Source organism: Onychomys torridus, chromosome 22 (genome assembly GCF_903995425.1).
Source record: "Onychomys torridus chromosome 22, mOncTor1.1, whole genome shotgun sequence".
Lineage (NCBI taxonomy): Eukaryota > Metazoa > Chordata > Mammalia > Rodentia > Cricetidae > Onychomys > Onychomys torridus.
In genome coordinates, this window is record NC_050464.1 from 14990756 (window position 1) to 15005040 (window position 14285).

At 52.2% G+C, this 14285-nt stretch overlaps 2 protein-coding genes across 4 annotated transcripts; one reads left to right on the plus strand and one right to left on the minus strand.

The window, feature by feature from the left end:
- Positions 1-14: 14 nt before the first annotated feature.
- Positions 15-5509, plus strand: Ap4m1 (adaptor related protein complex 4 subunit mu 1). Its single transcript, XM_036171574.1, has 15 exons — positions 15-282; positions 375-463; positions 833-939; positions 1015-1111; positions 2023-2133; positions 2217-2297; positions 3006-3068; positions 3148-3214; positions 3304-3357; positions 3457-3563; positions 3659-3753; positions 4007-4051; positions 4708-4758; positions 4853-4964; positions 5057-5509. The coding sequence occupies exons 1-15, from the start codon at positions 225-227 to the stop codon at positions 5279-5281; spliced, it is 1362 nt and encodes a 453-aa protein (XP_036027467.1). The 5' UTR covers positions 15-224; the 3' UTR covers positions 5282-5509.
- Taf6 (TATA-box binding protein associated factor 6) lies at positions 5446-14235 on the minus strand. Of its 3 annotated transcripts, none has more exons than XM_036171570.1 (15): positions 13964-14235; positions 11127-11342; positions 10621-10707; positions 10355-10508; positions 10085-10141; positions 9854-9973; positions 9251-9396; positions 9070-9147; positions 8865-8966; positions 8593-8775; positions 7982-8056; positions 7753-7878; positions 6597-6770; positions 6225-6422; positions 5446-5965 (listed from the first exon to the last, which is right to left on the minus strand). In XM_036171570.1, exons 2-15 carry the CDS (start codon positions 11280-11282, stop codon positions 5585-5587), a joined length of 2037 nt encoding a protein of 678 aa, XP_036027463.1. In that variant the 5' UTR covers positions 11283-11342; positions 13964-14235; the 3' UTR covers positions 5446-5584. The 3 variants fall into 3 exon arrangements, with proteins under 3 accessions (XP_036027463.1, XP_036027466.1, XP_036027464.1); XM_036171573.1 differs by having other exon boundaries at positions 13878-14013; XM_036171571.1 differs by lacking the exon at positions 13964-14235 and adding an exon at positions 13556-13871.
- Positions 14236-14285: the final 50 nt, after the last annotated feature.

Here is a 14285-nt window from a genome sequence, read left to right on the forward strand (position 1 = left end):
CTGGGTTGACTGACAGGGGGCGAGGGGGGCGGGCCGGAGGGAGCTTGCCGAGCCCTGGCGGGTTGGGCACCCGCTTTCCCGCGGTTCGAAATGACTGCTCGCCAGTGTGGGTGTGGGAGGAGGGTTTCTTAAAGCGCCAGCCTCCGTGCGTCCTTTTGTTCCGCGGCCGCAGGGCGGGGTGGGTTCAACTTTCAGCGTCTTCTCGTCTGCCCTCCGGAACGGCCATGATTTCCCAGTTCTTCATTCTGTCCTCCAAGGGGGACCCGCTCATCTACAAAGACTGTATCCTTGGCCGGCGAGACGGAGTGGAGGAGCTGGTAGACACCGAGCCCAGAGTCATCCTGTGTCGCCTGTGCCCTTAACTATCCTTCCAGTTCGCGGGGACAGTGGTGGTCGTGATGTGGCCGAGCTCTTTTACCGGAAGCTGACGGGGCTGCCTGGAGGCGAGTCTCCGGTTGTCATGGTAACCACTTGTGGCTGGCAAGCAGGGGCTTAGGACTGGGGAGCTTGATGAGTGCCTCATCTCGATCTCCCTTTCAAGGGCTGCTTGATAGGAAGCTTCCCGGGAGGGGAGGGGATACATTTCTCCAAGTAAGATAGGTGTGTTGAGTGAACAAGACGCCAGAAACAGAGCCTTGCACCCCCATCTCTTGACTGTCAACAACTCCGAGAGGTAGGTTACAGCTTAGGGGGCCAGGTCTTTGAGAGGTCTCAGGGATCACCCAAAGCCACACTTTCTATTATCACTAGTAGTGACTGTAGGGTGCCATCTCACAGGCTACGTTACCTCAATTCTGGTCTTTTAATGCCTCTCTCCCCAACTCCGCCTCAGTATCATGATGATCGTCATTTCATTCACATCAGACACAGTGGTCTCTATTTGGTGGCCACAACCTCAGAAAACGTCTCTCCTTTCAGCCTCCTGGAGCTGCTTTCCCGGTGAGTAGGGCTGGGCCAGCCACCTGAGGAGGGCCTGAGAGGTTTATTCACACACACTCAACTATGTCTCCTTAGGTTAGCCACTCTCCTGGGTGACTACTGTGGCTCACTCAGTGAGGGGACCATCTCACAGAACGTGGCTCTTGTCTACGAACTCCTGGATGAAGTGCTGGTAAAGCCCAAAGACTTTCCTCTTCTTAAAAATTGATTTATTCATTTTGTGTGTGTATGTACATGGTTGCCCACACCACTGTGTGTGAGTAGAGTTCAGAGGACAACTTGCAGGAGATAGTTTTCTCCTACTGTCTGTCTGGGTCCCTGGGATTGAACTCAGGTTGGCTGGCTTGGTAGCAAGCACCTTTACCAGCTGAGTCATCTCACGGGATCTCTCTTTCTTTTCTGTTGGACAATCTCGGGTATTGGTCCTTACCTTCTACCTTGTTCAAGACATAAGTCCTTTGCTGATCATGGTGGTGCATGCCTTTAATATACCAGCACCCAGAAGCAGGTGGACTACTTTTGATTGAGGCAAGCCTGGCCTACAGAATGAGTTTGAGGCCAGCCAGGATTGCGTAGTGAGACCTTGTCTCAAAAAATTGGAAAAAGAAGCCAGGTGTGGTGGTGCACTGGAAAGGCAGAGGCAGGTGAATCTCTGAGTTTAAGGCCAGTCTGTTCTACAGAGTGAGTTCTAGAACATCTGGGGCCACACAGAAAAATCCTGTCTTGGAAAACTTGGTGGAGGGGTGGGAAGAAAAGACAGACAAAAGGCAAGGTCTCTTTGTTTTCCAGTGCACATACACTAAACCAGCTAGCCCTCAAGCTTCCCATATTCTCCTGTCTCCATCCCCCATCTCCAAATGAGAACACTGGAATTACAGATGCTCGTTATCATGTCCAGCTTTTTTTCACTTGAGTTTTGGGGACTGAGTTCAGGTCTTCACACTTGCCCACTGCACCATCTCCAGCCCTGAAGGACTTCCTTCCCTTGTTCCCTGCGCCCCTGAAGAAGTGTCTTCTCTTCTGTCGTAGAGTTTTGTGAGCAGGAGGCCAAATCCACTCCATTCCACCCTTTGTGTCCATTAGGATTATGGCTACGTGCAAACCACATCCACGGAGATGCTGCGGAACTTCATCCAAACCGAAGCTGTGGTCAGCAAGCCCTTCAGCCTCTTTGACCTCAGCAGCGTTGGATTGGTCAGAAGCAGGGAAAGGGGAGGGGCCGGGAGGGTTGGCGTGAGCATCAAAGCTGAGGATTGGTTGCCTTGGGTGCTTTACAGTTCGGAGCAGAGACACAGCAGAACAGAGTGGCCCCAAGCAGTGCGGCCAGTCGACCGGTCTTGTCCAGTCGCTCTGACCCGGTAAGAGACAGATCAGTGAGGCCAGACTTGATGATGATTTTGTTTTGTTTGGTTTTGGTTTTGGTTTTTGGTCCTAACACCCCCGAGAGTTCAAGAACTTGGCTTATCTCTTCACTCCTTTTGGTATGGTAGTCCTGTTTTCCCTGGGCTTCTATCCCAGGGCTCTACTTCGACTCCCCTGTCCCTTTTACTGCCTCTGTTATGTTTTGCCTGTATGTGTATACGTGTGGTGCATGCATTTGTGTGGAGGCCAAAGGACTAGGCTTTGGATGTCGTCCTCAGGGATGCCATTCTCCTCTGAGACAGGCCCTTTCATTAGCCTGGAGCTCACGGACTAGGCTGGGCTGGCTGGCCTACCAGCCTCAGGGATGTGTGTATCTTCACCTCCCTAGTGTAGGTATTACAGGCTCGCATCCCCACGCTGGACTTCCACATGGATTTGGGGGATCAGACTCAGATCGTCACATTCACGTGGCGAACACTTTACTGACTAAGCCATCCCTGTAGTTCTTGTTCTTTTGTCTTTTGAGACAGGGTCTCATCAGGTAACCCAGGCTCTCACAGTGTAGCCCAGGCTGGCCTTGAACTCATGGTGGTCCTTCTATCTCAGCTTCCTAAGCACTGAGACTACATGTGTCACTGTGCCCGGCACTGCTCTCTATTTTTGAACAGGTTTTCAGCATGCATAACTCACATCCTCTTTCTTAGGGCCAAAAGAATGAAGTGTTTTTAGATGTGGTCGAGAGGCTGTCTGTACTGATTGCATCTAATGTAAGTCTGGGCTCCCCCCTGGAGTTGAAGGGAAATGGTACTTGGGGACAGCAGAATTTTAACTTCCTTCCCACCCCAGGGCTCATTGTTGAAGGTGGATGTCCAAGGAGAGATACGGCTCAAGAGCTTCCTTCCTAGTGGTTCTGGTGAGGACCCATGGTTAGGTGTGGTACGGCTACCTGGTGATGTGTGCAGTGGTATTTGATGCCCTTTCTCATGTCCTTTCCTCCCCCAGAGATGTACATAGGCTTGACAGAAGAATTTTGTGTGGGAAAGTCAGAACTGAGAGGTAAGGGGAGCATGAGTTTTTTTTCCTCATGGAGAGACGTTGGAAATGTCTCTTCCCTTCTGATCCCAGGTTGGGAGAGCCATCTTCTTCTCTTGGCAGGATATGGGCCAGGCATCCGAGTTGATGAGGTATCGTTCCATAGCTCTGTCAATCTGGATGAGTTTGAGTCTCATCGGATCCTCCGCCTGCAGCCACCTCAGGGCGAGGTCAGGTTCGGGGTGGCCCGGTGTATTCCATCCACCAGAGGGGAGGGAGGCGGTACCAGGCAAGACCACGCTGACCTGTTCCTCTCTGGCCTCAGCTGACCGTGATGAGATACCAGCTGTCTGATGACCTCCCCTCACCGCTCCCCTTCCGGCTCTTTCCCTCTGTGCAGTGGGACCGAGGTTCAGGCCGGTGAGATTAGTTGTGTGTTCTACAACCCTCTGAGCCACGGCTGAACATGGAGGGTTAGGGTTAATGTGGAAGGGAGGCAGTAGAACTGATAGCAGGCGGGTTGGGAAGAGTATTGGCCAGTGTTGTTGGGATGGCTCTCAGCCCTTTTCCTTCTTAGGGTACGACTTAGACAGACTCCCATGGAGGCCCCACATAAGCAGCCATGGAATGCCAACAGGATACGTTGTAAATAATTGTATGCCACCTTTTCCAGGCTCCAGATTTACCTGAAGTTACGGTGTGACCTGCCACCCAAGAGGTAAGAGTTGGGGCGAGCTTGGGCTTAGTGGTACACACTTATAATCCCAGCCCTTGGGAGACAGAGACAGAAAGATCAGGAGTTTAAGGCCAAGCTGGGTGCCATAAAGCTCTTGTCTCAAAAAGCACAACACAGAGAGTGGGTCAAGTCCACTTCGACTGTCTAGGACAGGAAACAGGGCCAAGGGACTGCTAATTCCTCCTGCAGATGTATAAAGCTTGTGGTGTGGTGTGTGCCTGTAATCACAGCAGTCGAGAGGCTGAGGCAGGAGAATCACCAGTTTGAAGCCAGTGAGACCCTAGCTCAAAACAAACCAGTATTTGCATCCACCACCTTTAAATTCCACTTGGGTCAGAGGTTCTGGCATTTGGGAAAGGGTTAGAGGAGGGAATGTGTTTGTGCTGAACTCCTGTTGGGACATGAAGGAGGAACAGCAGGGGCTGGGGATGCATGTAGAATGCTTGCTTAGCATGCACAAAGCTAAGGTTTGATCCTCAGCACCACATCAAGTGTAGTGGTGCATTCCTGTAATCCTAGCACTGGAGGAAAGAGAATCAGAAGTTCAAAGTCATCCTCAACTGCATAAGACTGTCTCAAGAACAATGCAAAGAGGTAAGACACTGCCATCCTGGAGCTGACTCTCTTCCTCTTTGCAGCCAAGCTCTCAACATTCATCTGCACCTTCCCCTGCCTCGAGGAGTGGTCAGGTCAGCATGCTTGCTGGGAAGACTCCCTGGGAGAGCCTCTGCTCTACCAAGGAAGTAGCCACTTAACTCAACATCTTCCCTGTCCACCTTCCAGCCTGTCTCAGGAATTGAGCAGCCCAGATCAGAAGGCAGAGCTGGTAGAAGGAGCCCTCCATTGGGACCTGCCCCGAGTACAAGGAGGCTCTCAACTCTCAGGCCTTTTCCAGGTATCCCTTTTTCATCCTCATGAACCTTTGGCAACAGCCCAGCCCTGGTACCAGGTAGCTGTCTAGCCTCACATCTTCTGTGTCACTTACAGATGGATGTCCCTGGCTCACAGGGGCCTCCCAGCCATGGACCCTCCCCATCAGCGCCCCCCTTGGGGCTGGGTCCTGCCAGCCTCTCCTTTGAACTCCCTCGGCATACGTGCTCTGGCCTCCAGGTTCGCTTCCTTAGGCTGTCCTTTAGCGCCTGCGGCAGTGCCAACCCTCACAAGTGGGTGCGACATCTGAGCCACAGCAACGCCTACGTCATTCGGATTTGAAACTCCCCAAACAAGGTTATGAACCGCAAAGTCAGCAGGCAGTTGAACTGGAAGAGAACGTTTTCTTTCTTGTATCTTTGGATCTAGACAGGCAGAGTCCCAAGACCAGGAAGGTTCCACGGACTCATCCTTTCTGTTGTACGTGATGCAGGGAAGCTCACAAACTTACAAATCCAACTTTTATTCTGAGGAACTTACTGTACAGTATCTAAAAAGAAAGTCCCTGGGAAACAGCCTCCTCCCTCCTGCGTTCTTGGTGCGTGGAGGAATCCGCACAAAAGGAGGTCAGCACATGTGACGCTATCACAGAGCAGGCTGAGGGGAGCCAGGTCCAGTCGGCTGGGAGCCATTAGCCTTTGGAGTCCCTGGAGCTGGAGGGGGGCTGTCCCCAGCTTCCTGCTTCCCCCCACAGAGGGCACTGCCCCCAAGTGGGGATGGTGAAGACGATGGAGGAGGGACTGGAGAAGGATGAGAAGGAGGGCCTCCTTTGCCTTCCCCCGTTGGGGGAAGGGAGACCACAATGTATTTCTGAACACTGCCAGGGCCCGCAGGGGCTGTGCTTGGGGGTGCGGTGGTGGCCGTGGAGACCAGCTTGACGATGGGCTGCACGCTGGGAACCGTGGTGGTGACGGGAGAGGTAGTGGTAGAGCCTGAGCCAGGAGCTGAGGTGCTGAGGGACAGGACCTGGGGGAGAAAGGAGGGCAGCGTGATTGTGGGGACTGTGTGCTGCCTGCCTCACACCTGCAGGGCCCGCGTCATGCTGTCCTTGCTTCCCTCTGCTCCCATGTTCCCTTGCAGTCCCCAGTGAGGGGTCAAGAGCCAGGAGACTGCTGCAAGCTTGAGAGGCCTCCAAGATCCCGACAAGGGGCCCTCCTACCGGTTAGGCCTCCACTGGAGACTTTCCCCAGGTGCCCCTGACATCCCTCACCCTGGCCCCACATACCTGCTGGGTGGATGAGGCACTGGAAGATGAGGACATTACGATAAACTTGGTTGGAGGAGGAGAAGGCTGAGGAGGGGCAGCAGCTCTAGCAGACACTAGTGTCTGGACAGGCAAGGCAATGGACCCAGGAACCTTCAGTAAGCCAGGGGTACGAGGGCCTGGCTGAGGGGCCTGCGAGAGGGTCAGTGTGGGCCGAGGCTGTGGAGAGAGACAGGAAGAAAATGCCAACACTGAAGGCAGACCTGGGTTGCACTTGCGCTTAGCTCTTCGTTGGGGGTGGCAGTAGGGTCAGGCTCCCCGAGACTGCTGGCTGTGGCAAGTCCTGTCCCAAACCTGCCCATTTCCTGTCAGCATCCTCCCTCAGCGGCTGACCTGTGTGATGGTTAGTGTGGTCCTGTTGACCTGCTGAGCTTGTAGAGCAGCCTGGGCCCTGGCCTTCACCACGTGGGAGCAGAGAAGGGGCCCAAGGGACCCAAACTCTCCCCGGTAGGCATCCTGATTGTCAGGTGGAGGGCGCAGCTTCGCCAGTACCGGGGCACAGTGTTTCTGCAGAGAAGGCAAAGCTGGTACTCCGCAGCAAATGTGAGGAGCTCACCTACCACTATGGTTAGAGCCGCCATGAAAAGCTACTGTTGACTTCCACTAGGAACGCATCTGAGCTGGGTGTGGTGGTTCATGCCAATAGTCCCAGCACTCACGCTGAAGCAGGGGGACCACTGAGTTCCAGGCTAGCCAGAGCTACAAAGAGAACTTCAAGGCTAGCCTGGACAGATGGACTGTCTCGAAATGGAAAAAAAAAAAGGGGGGCAAGGAGACGATAGCTCAGTGGTAGAGTGCTTTGAAAATGTGCAGGTGGCCCTAGGTTCGATTCCCAGCAGTACACACGCAAAAGGGGAATGGGGGACTGGAGAGGTGGCTCAGAGGTTTAGAGCACTTGCTCTTCCAGAGGTTTTGCTTGCTCACAACCACCTGGGGCTCCAGTTCCAGATCTGCTGCCTCCCTCTGGCTTGTGTGGGCATCTGTACACACAGTGTCCATTCATACAAACATACAAAAAACGTGTAAAAATAAAAAAAGGATGATCTCAGTGGGTGTGGTGGTGCATTGCTGTAATCTCAGCACTCAGGAAAGCAGAGGCAGCAGGGTTGCCACAGGGCCAGCATGGTCTACCTCACAAGTTCCAGACTAGCCAAGGCAAGACCCATCTGTAAGAGTCAGCAAGTAAAACAAAAGACTGCCTCCTTCCATACGGATGGGCTGCTATGGACAGGACTCGCTGTGTCTAGTGATGACATAGACAGGGTGTTCATGTGCCTCGTGTAGGGTGAGGGCAGTGCAGTCCAGAAGTTAGTGACTGTCAAGGCCTCTGTTTCTGTTTGTGCCAAGCCTTACATGTGCACCACAGTGCTGGCCTCTGAATAGTAAGGGTTAAGATGTGCCTCGTGCTTGCTAAACACCGTAGCTGTGTTTGTGGGAGCTAGGAGTGGGGCTCCTGGGAAGAAGCGGGGGTGTGGTGGGGGTTCATCACCAGGAGAAGGCTCTGCACATGGTCTGCTCCGATACGGTCAATATTGCTCAGCACAGGCCCATCCAGGACACTGCGGATCCGTTCCCCTTCCTGTTGCAGCCTTGGCAGAATCAGCGTCTTAATCACCTGGTGGGAAGGAAGGGGAGAAGCCAGACTGGAAGGTCACCAGAGGTCTCTCCTACCCCACATGTAAATGCCCCTCTCCCAGATCTTCCCTCTGGGCACTAACATCATGTCCCAGCTCTGCCAGGCCTGCAATGGAGCCATATCGAGTTGTCCATGGAGTCTTCTCATCTACCCAGCTCTACAGAGAAAGAAAAGAAAAGCCTAGATGAAAAGGTTTGGAAAGGCTAACTGCTAAACCAGGCCTGGGGGTGCATGCCTGTAACCTTGGTACAAAGGAGATAGAGACAGTGGTGGCACATGCTATTAATCCCAGCACTTGGGAGGCAGGTGGGTCTACAGAGCTAGTTCCAGGACAGCCAGGGCTACAGAGAAACCCTGTCTCAACCTCCCTACACGCCCCCCAAAAAAGGTTCAAAGCCATCCTCAGTTACAGAGTTTAATTTAGGGTTATAGTTAGAAGGTCAGGGTTAGGCTTGCCTGGGATACATGACACCCTGTTTCAAAAGAGGAAAGACTGACATCACCTATAAACACTTATAATGCATTAAGATACAGGTTCAATCAAGACCCTTGGACCCAATCTCCCTGGCTCCAGTCTCTGCCCCATGTTCTGGGTATCTTTCCACTGCCAGGGGGGTGAAGCTCTTTCTTGGAGATAACCCTGGAGAGGTGATTTGCATCATCTGATTCATCTGATACATTTTTGGCACTCACCTTAGTAAAGGTCTTGGTGATCCGGGACTGGATGTTGTTGGTGGTTGTGCTGAAATGCTTACAGATCTGGGCCACTAGACGGGCAGCAAAATCCCGGAGTGCCCAGTGATTGTCCACATCTGGCCGCAGGCACAGCTGTCTGCTCACAATGCAGGTCATGACTGCTGGAATCAGCTCATGCACCTGAGGGAGACCAGGCACCATCAGCCAGTTGATACCTGATTTCCTGTGGTGCAGTCAGGAAAAGACAGGAGGTAGGCGAGACTACTCACATATTTCTCCAGATACAGCGTGGGGTTGTCCATCAGGGCCTTCACCATGCGCATCAGATAGATGAGCAAGGCCAGGTTATTCTGAACCACGTTTACACGGACCTAAGAAAGGGAAAATTGGGGAGGGGCAGAGAGACCCCTCAGATGGAGCCAGCCCCCTTCCTTGGAGCCTCATCCTGGGTCTGGCCTTCCCCAGTTCTCTCACCCCCTCAGAGATGAAGGTACTGAATCGTGGTAGCATCTGATAGAGCCCCGGGTCGGTGGCAATGCTCTGCAGAGCTTCCTGTTGGAGGGGGCAATGAGTCAGGCGAGACCATTTGCTGAAGGAAAACTATTGCTGCTCCAGGATTCTCCCCGTGCGAAGGCAGGCCAGAGGGCAGGCTTACCGCTCTCTTGGCCTCACAGGATCCTACACAGGCTTCTGTGATCTCTTTGTAATAGAGCTGCTGTTCCACGGACAGCTCGTGGATGCTGCGGGGCTTCAGGCGGAAAGGGGCTCCCTCCAGCAAAGGAGGTGCTTTCTTCTCTTTTCCTGTGCGAGTTGGGGAGACAGGCTTGAGAAAGCAGGCTGGGGAGAGGGCTCAGTCAGTAAAGTGCTTGTCATATAAGCACAGGACCCGAGTTCAAAAAAGAGCTGGGCATGGTGGTGCACACTTGTAATCAACGGAGACAGGATCCCTGGGGCTTACTGGCTGGTCAGCCTAGCCTAACAGAAGATTTCCAGGCCATTGATCACACATGAGGACTGACCGCTAAGATGATCCTCTGGTCACATACACACACACCTGCGCCTGACACAGGAACACACATACACGTGTACACATGTACTAAAAAGGCAAGCTCCGGAAGAGGCTTGTACAGGGCAAACAATCACCGCAACACGGAGCCCTTCACTAGCCTTCTAGGCCTTTTCTGGGGTTCTTTATCCACTTCATGGAGGACCATCTGGCTTTGGGATAAACAGGGAGAGGCCTGGCCTGGATCCTGACCTTTGCCATCAGCTGCAGCTGCCCCTTGACCTTTGCCTTTCAGGGGTCCATCTTCTTCTTGGCCTGGCTTTGCTGACTTCAGGGGTTCTGTGGCTTCAGCCTTCTGCTGCTCTTTGGGTGCTGGTGGGAAAGTGATCACAGGAGGAGTGGTGAGGAGGAGGAGGAACCCCACAGGACCAGGGATGAGGGAGGAGAATAAGGAGGCTTGGCTCCGGCCATGGAAAATGTTACCTGGGGGTGGATTCTCTGGTATAGCTGGCTGGCAGCCTTCAATGCTCAGCCAATGTGCTGTAAGGAAGATGCCAAGCTGAGTTACTGGGCATGGACACTGGGGCGTCACCCCACAGGAAGGAAAGTGTGTGTTCTTTCCCGGTCCCTGACTTGCCATTCACCAGGGATCTCACATTAGATGTTTCTTTGTTTCTGCACTTGGGAGGGCCCCCCCAAATCACATGCCTCCTTTCCCTCCTCCCTGTGCACCCAGCTCTACCCTCCCTCCACCTTTGAGGCAGACATCCAGAGGCACCCGAGGCAGAGGGGTGTTGATGATATCGCTCAGGTCCACTTCCTTCTCCTCATAGAAGTAAAGCTCCCGGCCCCCACCAGAGGCAAACCGGAAAGGGATGAATTCCTGAGCATGGAAGCCATACAGTGGCTGTATCAGGAGAGACAGAGAAAGACATGAGGCACGGCCAAGGGAGGCATATACAGGTGCATGGGCTGCCCGCTCCGAGGCCGCCTGTCCCCTTCAGGTCCCTCCAAATCACCTCCACGTTCTTTAGCTTCAGTGCATAGTCAATGTCACTGGTGGTGAGTTTCTGCCGCTTCCCCATGTGCATGAACTTCAAAGCATCCTGGGGTCGGAGGAGAAGAATGTCAATCTAAGACCCGGAGGAATATAGCTCGGGGGGTAAAGCACTTGCCCAGCATGCACAGGGACCCAAGTAGTTCAATGCCCAGCATCACAAAAACAGCATGGTAGACATTCCGCAACCCCAGCAATGGGAGGTGGAGGCAGGAGGATCAGAAGTTCAGGGTTATCCTCAGTTACATAGTAAGCTGAATCCTTTTTTTTTTTTTTCCCCCAAGACAGGGTTTCTCTGTGTAGCTTTGCGCCTTTCCTGGATCTCACTCTGTAGCCCAGGCTGGCCTCGAACTCACAGAGATCCGCCTGCCTTTGCCTCCCCAGTGCTGGGATTAAAGGCTTGCGCAATCACCACCTGGCTGTAAACTGAATCTTTTAACACAAAGCAAGGCTGGGCAGAAGGGTTACCTGGGCAATCTCCTTGATGCGGTAGCTGACCTCATCTGTCAGTAGTTGGCAAGTCTCCTCCTGAATCTGAGCAATGCCCATGGACTCTGCCACCACCTTCATGGACTCAGAGGGCAACACAGTATTGCTGAGTTTCAGCTTCTTCTCCTCGGCCATACTGGAATTCCAACTCCTGTCCTTGGAAGGATGCCACCCCAGGGTGGAGAGATGGGGCCACTGGTAGTGGGATAGGGCAAGAGAAGATGGAAAACAATTCAAAACCTAACCCTGAGCCCCTCTCTACTTGCTTCAACTTCAGCTCATCTCGAAAGCAATGCTATCACCCAGGAACCTGGTTTGTCCTTTTATTTATTTATTTTATTTATTTGGACACAGGGGCTCACTATGTAGCCCAGACACAGCTTCCTGCATCTGCCTTTCTTTTCTTCGTCTCTTTTTTTAAAATTTTATTTTATTTTTGGTTTTTAAAAACAGGGTTTCTCTGTGTAGTCCTGGCTGTCCTGGAACTCGCTTTGTAGACCAGGCTGGCCTCAAATTCACAGACATGCATCTGCCTCTGACTCCTGAGTGCCAGGATTAAAGGCATTCACCACACCCGGCTTCCGCTTCTGCTTCTGAGTCATTGGGATTATATGCATGTGTGACTAGTGACAATTTGTTTTGTCTTACTTTTGGGGACAGGATTTCTGTAGCCTAGCCTAGTCTCAAACTCTGTTTCAAAAAGATAGCCTTGACTCTGGATCCTTCTGTCTTTACCCTCCTAATGCTGGGATTACAGACATATACCTCCACACCCAGTTTTTGTGATGCTGGGGATGGAACTTAGGGCTTTGTGTCTGCAAGGAAAATACTCATAAAAACTGAGCTACATCTCCACACCAGATTTTTGTTTTCATTTTTCCCCCCTTTTTCTTTTTCCTCCCAGGCAGGGTTTCTCTGTGTAGCTCTGGCTCACCTGGAATTTGCTCTGTAAACAAATTCAGAGATCTGCCTGCCTCTGCCTCCTGGGTGCTAGGATTAAAGGTGTGGACCATCACCACCTGACTTTTTTTTTTTTTTTTTTTTAAAGTAGGGCCTCTTGTAGCCCAGGCTGGCCTCCTAGGCCGTAAATAGCTGACGATGAACTTGAACTCCTGATACTGCTATCTATACCTCCCAGGTGCTGAGTCTATAGGCATGTGTCACCACAGCCAGCACAACTCATTCCTGTCTGGACCCTTGAATCACATCCACCAGGTAAGGGCTGGAGGATGTGGCTCAGTGGCAGAGTACTGGGCACGCACAAGGGCAAAACCAGGCAGCCCAACCAGACCCTTTTGGGCCCAGGTGACCATCACCTGTCACCTGCTGAACTCTAAAAGCCCTTGACAAGGTGTTCCTGTTTCTATCTCAGCCTCCCTGCATTTACTCCTTAAAATATTGTGCTGCTGTCAAAATATAAACCAGGTTACCACTTCTTTACTGTAATGGCTCCCCTTTGCCAGGAGACCCTTCCAGAGCCTTCCCTGTGCAGGTGTCGGGGTTAACACTTCTCAATGGGCCGCCCTAAGTATCACACCAGGGTATGCTTGACAATGAGAGCCTGCACAGTGCACACTTGTAATCCCAGTACTCTGTAGGGACAGTAAGTGTGAGGCCAGCCTGGGCGAGGCGGTAAGTTCCTGTCTAGATGGTTTTTTCCTCTTCAATTCCCTTTCTCTCATCCTATCTCTGATCACCTATCCTTCCTTCTGCTGCTTTATTCTCGCTGATCTTAACTCCTAGTTAAGATCACCCCCCTTCACCCGCCAAGTGCTGGGATCACAGGCAAGCACCACCATGCCCGGCTTTACTTCTTTGCATATGTTCTTCATATATACACATAAACATAATCTCACTCTAGATTAAATCTAGGGCCTTCTACATGTTAAACAACCCCTCTACACCTGGGTCTCAGTAAGTTGCTGGGGCTTGTCTGGAACTCACTCTAGCCTTGAAACTGAGCTCCTCTTGCCTTTTACAGCTGTGCAGCACCAAGTCTAGCTACCATTTCTTCTTGTTGATCATCCTGACCTCACCAGTGGACAGGAATATGTCTATTATGTTCACTGATCTATTTGGTGCCTAGATCGGTACCTGGGACATTGTTAAAATAAATGAACTTCAAGTCTTACAGGTGTTAAGTGTTCTATAAATACTTGCTACAACCATCACCAAAACGAAGAAGACACAGACTCAAGCTGAGAGTTTACTCTGTGGTCAAAAGGAAGGGGGCTTGCCTGACATTGGACATAGGAAGATCAACCCCAAGAGTGTTCAGAACTGAGTGCTAGGGAGCCGGGGAAAGGAGGCCAAAGGGCACCGGTTCTTTTCAAGCCAGCCCAAGTCTTCTCAGACTTTTGTTAAATCTTGTCTACAGGGAATACAATTATTCAGCACATACTCTGTACCTGGTGCCAGGTATACAAGAAGTAGTCGGGTCCCGGTCCCCTGCGGTCCCCTCTGCCACTAAAGGGTTCATAAAACACTCTAACAGCCTCAGGAGCGTCTCAGATCAGTGGAAGCGACAGGAAGACTTCTCAGAGGACGGACAACTTGAGCTAGATCTGTGCACCATTTTCCACGGAGGAGAACTGATTCGAAGATTTCCCCGGGCAGCGCTACAGGAGGTTCACAATCCACTACATCTCCCCAACAGCCTTCCAGTGCAAACACGCACAGAGTCCCCACGAGCACGGACACACAACCAACCGTCCTCTTCCCAGTTCTCACATGGGCCCTTTCAAAGGGTCTCCTCCCGGATACACCTCAGACCTTCCCCCGCCAGCCAAACACCGGGAGCAGTAAAAGACTCTCACCGCTGCCAAAGCGCCGCTCACCCGGCGCTCGGCGCCATCTTGGCCCCGCCCCCTGGCAGGAGTAGGTCCTGGCAGAAGCCAAGAGCTTATCAGTGCTCTTCCCTACATCAAGATAAATCGTCTCGTCTCACCGTCTTAAATTATATAAAAAATATATTCTACGTAGATGTGTAAGGATAATATTACTATATTCTAATTACTTCAATCGGTATCTTCACTAGCCAGCTGCCAGGACCTTCAGGAGGCGCCACAAAACTAAGGCGGGGAAGCTCCGAGCCATGACGCTCCACCCACTTTCGGGCGAGCTCTGAGCATGCGCTGA

Bases quoted from the DNA above. Each gene is read 5' to 3' on its own strand.
- Ap4m1 (XM_036171574.1), top strand. From the start codon at position 225: ATGATTTCCCAGTTCTTCATTCTGTCCTCCAAGGGGGACCCGCTCATC. The intron at 2,134-2,216 runs GTCAGAAGCAGG...GGTGCTTTACAG, and splicing joins ACCTCAGCAGCGTTGGATTG to TTCGGAGCAGAGACACAGCA. The intron at 3,754-4,006 runs GTGAGATTAGTT...CACCTTTTCCAG, and splicing joins TGGGACCGAGGTTCAGGCCG to GCTCCAGATTTACCTGAAGT.
- Taf6 (XM_036171570.1), bottom strand. From the start codon at position 11,282: ATGGCCGAGGAGAAGAAGCTGAAACTCAGCAATACTGTGTTGCCCTCT. The intron at 10,142-10,354 runs GTGGAGGGAGGG...TCTTCCTTACAG, and splicing joins TCTGGATGTCTGCCTCAAAG to CACATTGGCTGAGCATTGAA. The intron at 8,776-8,864 runs GTGAGTAGTCTC...GGTCTCCCTCAG, and splicing joins CGCTGTATCTGGAGAAATAT to GTGCATGAGCTGATTCCAGC.